The 12,397-nt window shown below is 31.8% G+C and overlaps 1 protein-coding gene across 1 annotated transcript; it reads right to left on the reverse strand.

Moving 5' to 3' along the window:
• Positions 1-4,759: 4,759 nt before the first annotated feature.
• Positions 4,760-12,118, reverse strand: LOC135133554 (protein Mo25). Its single transcript, XM_064062008.1, has 5 exons — positions 11,501-12,118; positions 11,283-11,451; positions 11,073-11,237; positions 6,077-6,181; positions 4,760-6,023 (listed from the first exon to the last, which is right to left on the reverse strand). Exons 1-5 carry the CDS (start codon positions 11,887-11,889, stop codon positions 5,841-5,843), a joined length of 1,011 nt encoding a protein of 336 aa, XP_063918078.1. The 5' UTR covers positions 11,890-12,118; the 3' UTR covers positions 4,760-5,840.
• Between the last annotated feature and the right edge of the window lie 279 nt (positions 12,119-12,397).

Consider the following 12,397-nt stretch of genomic DNA (forward strand, 5'->3'; position numbering starts at 1 on the left):
TTGAAACTCTCAAGTTGATGGTAATCTGACAAGACGAAAATTCTATCAAAGACAATCTTCAAAAATCAACGTCTGCCTTTATTCGTGTTTTTATTGCTTTCTCGGTAATTTCGACGGGAACTAATTGTGCAGTAGTTGGTTGAATTAAATAATAAAAAATAACACACACAAATCAATGTTGAAAAAAAAAACATGATGAAAGCCTAAAACTTGAATTAGGCCAAAAGGATTTTGTAAAAACAAAAAATTGTATAAAATGTTGGACCCATTTTTTTTTTAACATAGGTTGTATGTCAGATCGAGGGGCGGGGCTTAACTGCGAAATTCATGTTTTCTTGCAAAAATTTATCATTTAAAACATGTTTTAAGTTTTTAGTGTGAAAAGAAGATTACGTATATTAAGAAAAAAGGCAAAAGTTAAACCACGCCCACCCATCCTATTTTAAATGTGATGATTTTTTTTTATTCGTCGTTAGTCAAGAGGGGGAGCTTAATCGCAAAATCCTTATTTTTTTCTATAGAAGAAATTACCATGTGTAATATGTGCTTAATTAATCGTGTTGTTCCAAGAAAACTATATGTGTATTAAGTAAAAAAGAGAGTCAAAATTTAAGCCCCACCTATACACGCCCTGTTCTAAATTCTGATGAATTTCTCATTCGTTGTCAAACCGAGGGGTAGAGTTTAATTGTAAAATCCGTATTTCCCTACAAAAATTTACCACTTTAAATATGTTTCAAATTTCTTGTTTTGAAAAGAAGACTACGTATATTTAAAAAAAGTCAAAATATAAGCCCCGCCCTCCCACCCGATCTTAATTGTAATGATTTTTTTTATTCGTCATGAGCCGAGAGACGGAGCTTAATTGGAAAATCCTTATTTTTCTTCAAGAAATTACCCTATGAAACATGTTCTTAAGTAATTATGTTGGTCAAAGGAAACTATATGTATTAAGTAAAAAACAAGGTCAAAGATTAAGCCCCACCTAAACACGCCTTGTTCTCAATTTTTATGTCTTTTTCATTCGTTATCAAACCGAGGGGCGGAGCGTAATTGCAAAACCCATATTTCCCTACAAAAATTTACCATTTTCAATATGTTTTAAATTTCCTGTTGTGAAAAGAAAACTGCATTATATTAAATAGAAAGACGAAATATAAGCCCCACCCACTCGCCCTATCTTAACTGTGATGATTTTTTTTATTCGTTGTGAACCGAGAGGCGGAGCTTAACTGAAAAATCCTTATTTTTCTACAAAAATTACCATTTGGAACATGTTCTTAAGTAATCGTGTTGTTCAAAGATAATGATATGTATTAAGTAAAAAAGAAAGCCAAAAATCAAGCCCTGATCACAATTGTGATGAATTTTTCATTCTATGTCGAACTGAGGGGTGGAGCTTAGTTGCAAAATCCATATTCCCCTAAAAAAAATTACCATTTTAAACATGTTTTAAAATTTCTTGTTGTGAAAAGAGGGCTGCGTCTATTTAAAAACTGGGCAAAATATAAGCCCTGCCCATCCACTCGATCTTAATTGTAATGATTTTTTTTTTATTCGTCATGAGCCGAGAGACGGAGCTTAATTGGAAAATCCTTATTTTTCTACAAGAAATTACCATATGAAACATGTTCTTAAGTAATTATCTTGGTCAAAGAAAACTATATGTATTAAGTAAAAAACAAGGTCAAAGATTAAGCCCCACCTAAACACGCCCTGTCCTCAATTTTTAAGTTTTTTTCATTCGTTATCAAACCGAGGGGCGGAGCGTAATTGGAGAACCCACATTTCCCTACAAAAATTTAACACTTTCAACATGTTTTAAATTGCCTGTTGTGAAAAGAAGACTGCATTATATTAAAAAGAAAGACGAAATATAAGCCCCACCCACCCGCCCTATCTTAATTGTGATGATTTTTTTATTCGTTGTGAACCGAGAGGCGGAGCTTAATTGAGAAATCCTTATTTTTCTACAAAAATTACCATATGGAACATGTTCTTAAGTAATCGTGTTGTTCAAAGAAAACGATATGTATTAAGTAAAAAAGAAAGCCAAAAATTAAGCCCCACCTATACACGCCCTGATCTCAGTTGTGGTGAATTTTTCATTCGTTGTCAAACTGAGGGGTGGAGCTTAGTTGTAAAATCCATATTTTCGTTCAAAAATTTACCATTTTAAACATGTTTTAAAATGTTTTGTTGTGATAAAGAAGACTGCGTATATTTACAAACTGGCCAAAATATAAGCCCCGCCCACCCACCCGATCTTAATTGTAATGACTTTTTTTATTCGTCATGAGTCGAGAGACGAAGCTTAATTAGAAAATCCTTATTTTTCTACAAGAAATTACCAAAGAAACATGTTCTTAAGTAATTATGTTGCTCAAAGAAAACTATATGTATTAAGTAAAAAAACAAAATCAAAGATTAAGCCCCACCTATACACGCCCTGTCCTCAATTGTTAAGTTTTTTCATTCGTTATCAAACCGAGGGGCGGAACATAATTGTAAAATCCATATTTCCCTACAAAAATTTACCATTTTAAACATGTTTTAAAATCTCTGATTGTGAAAAGAAGACTGCGTGTATTTACAAACTGGGCAAAATATAAGCCCCGCCCACCCACCCGATCTTAATTATAATGACTTTTTTTATTCGTCATGAGTCGAGAGACGGAGCGTAATTGGAAAATCCTTATTTTTCTACAAGAAATTACCATATGAAACATGTTCTTAAGTAATTATGTTGGTCAAAGAAAACTATACGTATTAAGTAAAAAACAAGGTGAAAGATTAATCCCCACCTAAACACGCCCTGTCCTCAATTTTTAAGTTTTTTTCATTCGTTATCAAACCGAGGGGCGGAGCGTAATTGTAAAACCCATATTTCCCTACAAAAATTTATCACTTTCAACGTTTTAAATTTCCTGTTGTGAAAAGAAGACTGCATTATATTATAAAGAAAGACGAAATATAAGCCCCACCCACCCGCCCTTTCTTAATTGTGATGATTTTTTTTTATTCGTTGCGAACCGAGAGGCGGAGCTTAATTGAACAATCCTTATTTTTTTACAAAAATTACCATATGGAACATGTTCTTAAGTAATCGTGTTATTCAAAGAAAATGATATGTATTAAGTAAAAAAAAGCCAAAAATTAAGCCCCACCTATACACGCCCTGATCTCAGTTGTTATGAATTTTTAATTCGTTGTCAAACCGAGGGGTGGGGCTTAGTTGCAAAATCCATATTTCCCTACAAAAATTTACCATTTTAAACATGTTTTAAAATTTCTTGTTGTGAAAAGAAGACTGCGTGTATTTACAAACTGGGCAAAATATAAGCCCCGCCCGCCCACCCGATCTTAATTGTAATGATTTTTTTATTCGTCATAAGCCGAGAGACGGAGCTTAATTGGAAAATCCTTATTTTTCTACAAGAAATTACCATATGAAACATGTTCTAAAGTAATTATGTGGCTCAAAGAAAACTATATGTATTAATAAGTAAGAAACAAGGTCAACGATTAAGCTCCACCTATACACGCCCTGTCCTCAATTGTTAAGTTTTTTTCATTCGTTATCAAACCGAGGGGCGGAGCGTAATTGCAAAACCCATATTTCCCTACAAAAATTTACCACTTTAAACATGTTTTAAAATAGTTGTTGTGGAAAGAATACTGCTAATATTTATAAAAAGGCAAAAAATAAGCCCCGTCCACCCGCCCTGTCTTAATTGTGATGATTTTTTTATTCGTCGCAAGTCGAGAGGCGGAGCATAATTTCAAAATCCTCATTTTTGTCCAAGAAAGTACCATGTGAAAATGTTCTTAAGTAATCGTGTTGTTCAAAGAAAATAATGTGTGTTAAGTAAAAAACAGAGCCAAAGATTAAGCCCCACCTATACACGCCTTGATCTCAATCGTGATGAATTTTTCATTCGTTATTAAACCGAGGGGCGGAGTTGTAACATCCATATTTCCCTACAAAATTATACCATTTTAAACATATTTTAAAATTTCCTGTTGTGAAAAGAAGACTGTGTCTAATTGTAAAAAGGGAAAAATAAGCCCCACCCACCCGCCCTGTCTTAATTGTGATGATTTTTTTTTGCAAAATTGTATTTTGATACTCATATTTTCGAAAACTTCAATCAATGAATGAATTAAAAAGATCTTCAGTAACTGTGAAACTTATTTATACGGTTTATAGATGTATCAATACCATTATTTTAGTCACATAATTGATGATGTGATCAAATTCAACCAATCAAAATCGCAGATTCACACATTAATATTTAATTGCGACTAACCCGCGAACCTGAGTATTTGATCACGCGATTGATTCAATTGTGTGATTAAGTACTTCTCTAAATTCGACCTTAACCTATTGAATATAAAGAAAAATTAAATCCGACATTTTTCTGATGGTTTTTGCGTAACTTAATTGCGTCCTGTTACGCCACTGGAATAAAAATCGCATACGCTGTGATCGTGTAATAAGAATTATGTATTATGCAAGGAGGCTGTGAAATTTGTCATTTTATAGTACTGTATTGTTGGTACTCCTGATACAGTTTTTGACAGTTTTAAATTCCTGTCTTCCGGTTTTTGAAAATTTGGAGTTCATTTCTTAATATTTATCAAAAAACAGTGAAGAGTAAGAGTGACGTCTTCAGTTACCTTGCCCCTAATCTGCGGTAAGTAAAGTAGAAAGTTTTTATCACGTTTTCATATTGGTTCTTGAAAATAAAAGGCCAAGTTCATCTAAAAGAATGTATTGATTCCAGTTTCAGTGTAAATCATATAGTTTAAAATAAATACAATACAATACATATAAGAAATAATTAAAAATGTATAGAAAATAAAATTAATTTAATTTTCGTTTCGTAACATTAGCAGATGGCTAAACTTTGTGTGTTGAATACTTGAACAAGTGCCTAAAGAACTTTATACAACACGCACCTTCTGTAGTGAAATAACAATCCACATTACTTATTTCCTCCATAGAAATTCATTTTTATAAAACTATTAATTTCAATAAGATTTAGAATTGTATTAGGTATCCTATCATTTTTTTAACTTTATTAAGTATGCTAAGAATAGATCTTATTAGTAATTACAGCCGTCCACTACGAGTTGTCCAGTCGCCACAATCGAGATTGAATTAACGCAGTTAATAGAATCCCCATCCATGGATGGTCAGTTAATTTCTAATAAGATTAATTGTTTAAAAACTATCCATAAGCATTTATAGGCACCCCACTAGTGTTTTAATTGAATTAATGATTTTACAGAATCCATTCACTAAACTATCAACTAGCCTTACTTTACAAAACAAAAACAAACAAAAAATACACTTAAGTAGTCTGTAAATAGAAATTATTGCTAAGCCGAAATCGGACAAAATAAACAAAGGAAGGAGATAATAATGGAACAAAATTTACAATGAACGGCAGAACAAATTATTTCTGGTTCAATTTAGGCAATCAGTTCGTGAAACGGTTTGTTCTGCACCCTTCATAAATTATACACTTAACAACAATCGAATATTTGTATAAATATATATTATAAATACACTTAATATATTTGTTACCGACCCTATTAACTGAATCTAAAACTGTTGAAATAAACGCAAAAATCACTCAAATTATTACTGTCAGTTTTTATTATCGCTTGAGCACTAAACAAACGCAAGATCTCAGCGAACGACTACGAAAATTTTTAAATGGACGTCAAATACAATGAAATTAAATGATATGGAGTCCATGGGGCTTAAATCTTGGTAACGGCTGAAATTAAAATATATAACAATAATTATTAAAATGTTAATAGGAAAATTGTTAGTGGCCGGGCATCGGCCTTAGTTCTTTAATTTGCCTAATGAGGTATGCTTTTTCGTCGTTAAATTGTTCGTCTTCCGCCCTATCTGTATGAAACTTCATCAGAAAATCTACTAATTTGTCTTGGTTGCGAAGCAGGATGTCCAGGATCGGCTTGGGTTTGTTTGGATTTGCCACAAATACCTGCCAAATATAACAATACATAAAGATATACCGAAATCTACACTTCTGTATACCTTAAATACGTGGAAGGCTTCAAATTGGATGTTCCTAGATCGTTCCTTAAGCATATTCATCATAAGTTTAAGATTGTCGGGATTGGATATATACCTCGTCATCACCTAAAAAACACGAAAATTGAACCTGCTATAGGTTAAAAAAATGAATACACCAAGTTCGAGGTTCGAATATTAAAAAAAAAGCGAAGAAAAGTGCTAACTTTGTGATTGTAAATATACAACACCAACGCAGTATTTAGTAATTTTAACAATTACGGTCAAACACTGTGTTACACAGCTGCAATTCCAGCATCATTATTTATTTTATCTAAAAATAAATTTCATGGCCTACTAGACGACTTTTTTTCTGTCCAATGTTTAAGACAAATTGTAAATTACGTACAAGATCTCGTCATCTGAACATTCATCTACTACGGATTTAGAATTGTGCATGCGTTTGGTCTCTTATAAGCGAAATGCACATTAGTCACTTGGAATCAGTTCAACGATTTTTTATTTCTAAGCTTCGTCGTCGATGATTCATATTCCAAATCAGGTCTTGATCACAAACTTACTCAGAAAAATTCACTAAAGTTCCTTGAAAAGACGACGCATTGCGTTGAGTATTGATTTCTGTGGAAACTATTCGCAAAATAAACTTTCTGGCGCCCAGAATACGATATTATTTTTGAAATGTTACTAGATATAAAAAGTTGGTTAAGGTATAGTCGAACAAATTCCACTTTGGCGTCAAAAAAGCTTCAAGCTTCAAGCAATACTTTGTAACAAAGATTGGTTCAAGGTACTACACAGAATCTCCCTCGCCCCTGAAGTATAGTCCACCAAACTCCACTTCTTCGAAAAGTCTTAAATCTAACTTTGCGAATTTCGTTTTTTGGAATTTCGCAAAAACGTTGCCAAAAATGAGAAAATTGGAAAATGTGCAATGTTCTCTAACTATATTATGTATGATTATTGAGAAACTTAAATGTTGCTATTTGTCAAAATGAATCAAATTTCATGAATAAAAATTGTACGCGCAAGGGCAGCCAGTGTAGACTTCAATTGCTTTGGTAATAAGACTTTACAAGTTTGAAGATGACGTTTTTTGTTTTTTCAAAATTTCCACTTTCGTAGTATTTTCTTAATTCTGACAAACTTTTTGCGGAATCATCCATAAAATTAGTTTACTTTCAGAGCGTTGAAGAAAAGGATAAATAAACTTTTCATTAACCAGTGACAATTTAAAAATTGCTAATTATAAAATCTTCGTCAAAATGAGTCAAATTTTGAAAATAATTCTTATAAAGAAAATTAAATAATGAACACCGATTACTAGTAAATTGTGTATCTTCCAAACGTAAAACTCGCAATTCGATTATTAGGAAATTTAAATGTTGCTATTCGTCAAAATTTCGTCAAAATCAAAAATCAATTTTAATGAATAAAAATTGTATCTGTAAAAAGCGCCAGTGATTAGGTATAAATTCTTTGGTAACAAAACTTTACAAGTTTGGAAGATGTCGGTTTTTTTGTTTTTTCAAAATTTCGTCAATTTATATATTTTTTAATTGTAATAAAATTTGTGTGGAATCATCCATGAAATTAGTTTAATTTCAAAACGTTCCAGAAAAGGATAGTGTGTGTAAATAAACTTGTGTAAAAAGCGCCAGTGATTAGGTACAAATTCTTTGGTAACAAAACTCGACAAGTTTAGAAGATTTTGTTTTTTCAAAATTTCGTCAATTTATATATTTTTTTTAATTCTGATAAAATTTGTGAGGAATCATCCATGAAATTAGTTTAATTTCAGAACGTTGCAGAAAAGAATAGTGTGTATAAATAATTTTTCTTTAACTAGTAATAATTTAAAAATTGCTAGTTGTAGAATCTTCGTCAAAATGAGTCAAATTTTGAAAATAATTTTTACAAAGAAAATTAAATAATGTACATTGAGTACTAGTAAATTGCGTATCTTCCAAACGGAAAACTCGCAATTCGATTACTAGGAAATTTAAATGTTGCTATTCGTCAAAATTCCGTCAAAATCAAAAATCAATTTTAATGAATAAAAATTGTATCCGTAAAAAGCGCCAGTGATTAGGTACAAATTCTTTGGTAACAAAACTTTACAAGTTTGGAAGAGGCCGGTTTTTTTTGTTTTTTCAAAATTTCGTTAATTTATATATTTTTTTAATTCTGATAAAATTTGTGCGGAATCATCCATGAAATTAGTTTAATTTCAGAACGTTCCAGAACAGGATAGTGTGTATAAATAAACTTTTCTTTAACTAGTAATAATTTAAAAATTGCTAGTTGTAGAATCTTCGTCAAAATGAGTCAAATTTTGAAAATAATTTTTACAAAGAAAATTAAATAATGTACATTGAGTACTAGTAAATTGCGTATCTTCCAAACGGAAAACTCGCAATTCGATTACTAGGAAATTTAAATGTTGCTATTCGTCAAAATTCCGTCAAAATCAAAAATCAATTTTAATGAATAAAAATTGTATCCGTAAAAAGCGCCAGTGATTAGGTACAAATTCTTTGGTAACAAAACTTTACAAGTTTGGAAGAGGCCGGTTTTTTTTGTTTTTTCAAAATTTCGTTAATTTATATATTTTTTTAATTCTGATAAAATTTGTGCGGAATCATCCATGAAATTAGTTTAATTTCAGAACGTTCCAGAACAGGATAGTGTGTATAAATAAACTTTTCTTTAACTAGTAATAATTTAAAAATTGCTAGTTGTAGAATCTTCGTCAAAATGAGTCAAATTTTGAAAATAATTTTTATAAAGAAAATTAAATAATGTACATTGAGTACTATTAAATTGCGTATGTTCCAAACGTAAAACTCGCAATTCGATTACTAGGAAATTTAAATGTTGCTATTCGTCAAAATTTCGTCAAAATCAAAAATCAATTTTAATGAATAAAAATTGTATCCGTAAAAGGCAGCCAGTGACTACAAATGCTTTGGTAACGACACTTTGCAAGTGTGGAAGATGCCGGTTATTTTTTTGTTTTTTCAAAATTTCGTCAATTTATGTATTTTTTTAAATGTGATAAAATTTGTGCGGAATCATCCATGAAATTAGTTAAATTTCCAAGCGTTGCACAAAAGGATAGTGTGTATAAATAAATTTTTCTTCAATCAGCGACAATTCAAAACTTGGTAGTTGTAGAATCTTCGTCAAAATGAGTCAAATTTTGAAAATAATTTTCATAAAGAAAATTAAATAATGAACACTGAGTACTAGTAAATTGCGTATCTTTCAAACGTAAAACTTGCAATTCGATTTCTAGGAAATTTAAATGTTGCTATTCGTCAAAATAGATCAAATTTCAAAATAATTTTAATGAATAAAAATTGTATCCGTAAAAGGCAGGCAGTGACTACAAATTCTTTGGTAACAACACTTTACAAGTTTGGAAAATGCCGGTTATTTTTTTGTTTTTTCAAAATTTCGTCAATTTATATATTTTCTTAATTCTGATAAAATTTGTGCGGTATCATCCATGAAATTAGTTAAATTTCTGAGCGTTGCACAAAAGGATAGTGTGTATAAATAAATTTTTCTTCAATCAGCGCGACAATTCAAAAATTGGTAGTTGTAGAATCTTCGTCAAAATGAGTCAAATTTTGAAAATAATTGTCATAAAGAAAATTAAATAATGAACACTGAGTACTAGTAAATTGCGTATCTTCCAAACGTAAAACTCGCAATTCGATTACTAGGAAATTTAAATGTTGCTATTCGTCAAAATTTTGTGAAAACATTCCAAAATGAATTTTAATGAAATAAAAATTGTAAAAATTATTTTTATAAAGAAAATGATAATTCATGTATAAATGTTGAACTACAAATTCCTGAACAAAATATGATAAAACTTTAAAATTTGTGAAAACATGACAAACATTAACTCTTCTCAGAATCGTTGAGAACTTTTCGTCACACACGAGATGACGTCAATCACAAATCCGGCATTATTTTTATTTAATCTCTTCAAAGAAAAAAGGATAAATAAAGTATATAAAGATTAGGACAATCGAATATTTTTTTATGCTGCACTTTTTTTTCTGAAAACCTGTATTGTAAGTAAAATTTTACAATTATCTTTATGATACAGGCTTAAATCAGATGGAAAAAATTCAATTCTCAGGTTGAGGTAAAGAGATATCTCGCAAAAAAAAAACCTTCTGATATTTAAAGCACCAGAGAGGCAATAAAAGGTACTATCAAAAACAGCTATAGTTTTTTGAAGATTTGTCTTTGATAGAAAGTTTGAGTCGAAAATGTAACTATCAAAGACAAAAATTTCAAAAGTCCATGGCTGCCTTTGATCATATTTTTTATTGTTCTTACAGTATTTAACGCAATTTTTTACAATAAACCCAAATTTAATCAATGGCAGCTGTCAACGCGGAAATGCCAATTTTAAGAACAGAATGGATTAATAATACACATGCATTTTTCGCTACGTTTTCTTCTATTAAAAAAGCAACGCCAACTTGATGACTTTTTCAATTCAACACCCGTTATGAAAATGACATTTTAATGTTATACTTTCTCTACTTCAGGCCAGATGGGACCACAGCAAATTAATCATGATTATTACTAATTAGTGAAATAATTTCATACAAGTGAATACCGTTACTTTAAAAAAATAATTAGTAGTTTTCTTGTTTCCAAAACAGCTTTAAATAAAATCAAAAAACCGCTGTAACTTTTTTTTTAAGTCCACAATTTTGCAGTTAATTAAATCTTGAATAATGTTAATGTATTAAATAAAACAAGGCAAATAACTATGTGTAAAAATTTGAATTGGCACACTTTTTCTTTGCCGTTTTTCCAATTTTTCTTGGCTTACAAATCGCCGGAGTAAATAAGGTTGGTATCACTGTCATTAAGAGAAACTGACCTACTAACTCATTCACTACAAAAATTGCTACCCAAATCACTTCCTAGATAAAATAACAAAACAGATTAGATTACAAATATGACTCACAGTGAAATTATGCCTGTCGAGTAGTAATTCTCCAAGTAATTTCAGACTTTGACGGCGTGTAACATAATTTTCGGAATTTAATAAGCGCTGATAATGGCTGAAAACTTTGTCATAGTTAACTTCTAAAAAGTCCGCACATAGAATTTTGTGACGGGTCAACAATTCCTAAAACACCAAACTGATTTTCATCGACACACCCCATTTCGTTACCTTAAAAGTAGAAAACGCATCTGACGCAATATCGAACGTCGACACCTCCACATATCTGAAGAAGTGATAAAAGTCGTCGGAATAAAGCATAATTTTGGCCAAAGCTTCGTATCTAGCGCACTCACGCAACATCGTTCCACAGTTTAGAGCAATTTCTTGCAGTTCATACCTAAAACAGCAACAATCAGCTCCGGCCCTCCGTACAACCTCGCACTAACCCAGTCATTAAAGTAAACAGAATTTCGGGCTTGGTACAGATATATTCGACCGTAGGCGACCGAGTCCCGATTTGTCTACGCAAAATATTGTTAAACACTTGCGCGACGTCTTTCTTGCCCTCGAAGTCGATTCGATGCAGGTTCTGTATGAGCAGCAGCAGGAGGTTGCTGTTGTACAGCTCCTGGGCCAGCTGGGCCACGATGATGTCGGTTTGGGGCTCCGCGTCGGACGTGCCGTACAGCATGTTCTTGATCAAGACCAAGTTCTTGCTGACGTCCTCCTGGGCTTTCTCGGCTTTCTTGTCGCCTTTTTCTAGAGAGTTGACGGCTTCCTTGAGCGCCTTCACGATGTCGGTGGGGCTCTTCTGCGATTTTCCGAAAAGGGGCATGTTGTCGTGGAGAGAGAAGAAATTGACTTGGAGGAGTGACGTTTTAGGGGATGTTGCTTTCGTTTTTATTTATTTTGGCTGGTTTGAGGACGAATTTCGGCCTGTGAGGTTTGTTGCACCGGGGAATATCAAAAGTTCACTTTATACATCACAAGTTGTTTTATTTTGGTTGAAATGTTGCGATTTATAGACACATTTGACAGTATGAAGTAGTCATAAGGATCCAAGGCAGTTTTTTTATTTGGGGGGCAGGATTGCCAACTTGAATTCATCTGGAGTGCGTTCGGTTACGCTGCTGTCATTAGTGTGTTAGCTGGAAATAGAAAACTGTACTACCAACTCTGGCATTTTAAATGTTTTAAGTCAATTTTAACTCAAATAACTACGTTAAAATCATTAACCACTTATAAAATACATGTGTTCTCAATACATGGCTAGACCATGTATTATTTTTAATCATCTTTTTGTTGCTTTTTGTCTTTTTTCACATTTTTTGTTTTTTTTTTAC

This window comes from Zophobas morio, unplaced genomic scaffold (genome assembly GCF_036711695.1).
Source record: "Zophobas morio isolate AGI-343-1 ecotype UQ-CSIRO unplaced genomic scaffold, CSIRO_AGI_Zmor_V1 ptg000022l, whole genome shotgun sequence".
In the NCBI taxonomy this organism is placed as follows: domain Eukaryota; kingdom Metazoa; phylum Arthropoda; class Insecta; order Coleoptera; family Tenebrionidae; genus Zophobas; species Zophobas morio.

Coding starts and splice junctions, on each gene's coding strand:
- LOC135133554 (XM_064062008.1), bottom strand. CDS start 11,889: ATGCCCCTTTTCGGAAAATCGCAGAAGAGCCCCACCGACATCGTGAAG. Junction 11,452..11,500: donor CTGTTTACTTTAATGACTGG/GTTAGTGCGAGG, acceptor TTGCTGTTTTAG/GTATGAACTGCAAGAAATTG. Junction 6,182..11,072: donor TCGACAGGCATAATTTCACT/GTGAGTCATATT, acceptor CGTGTTTTTTAG/GTGATGACGAGGTATATATC.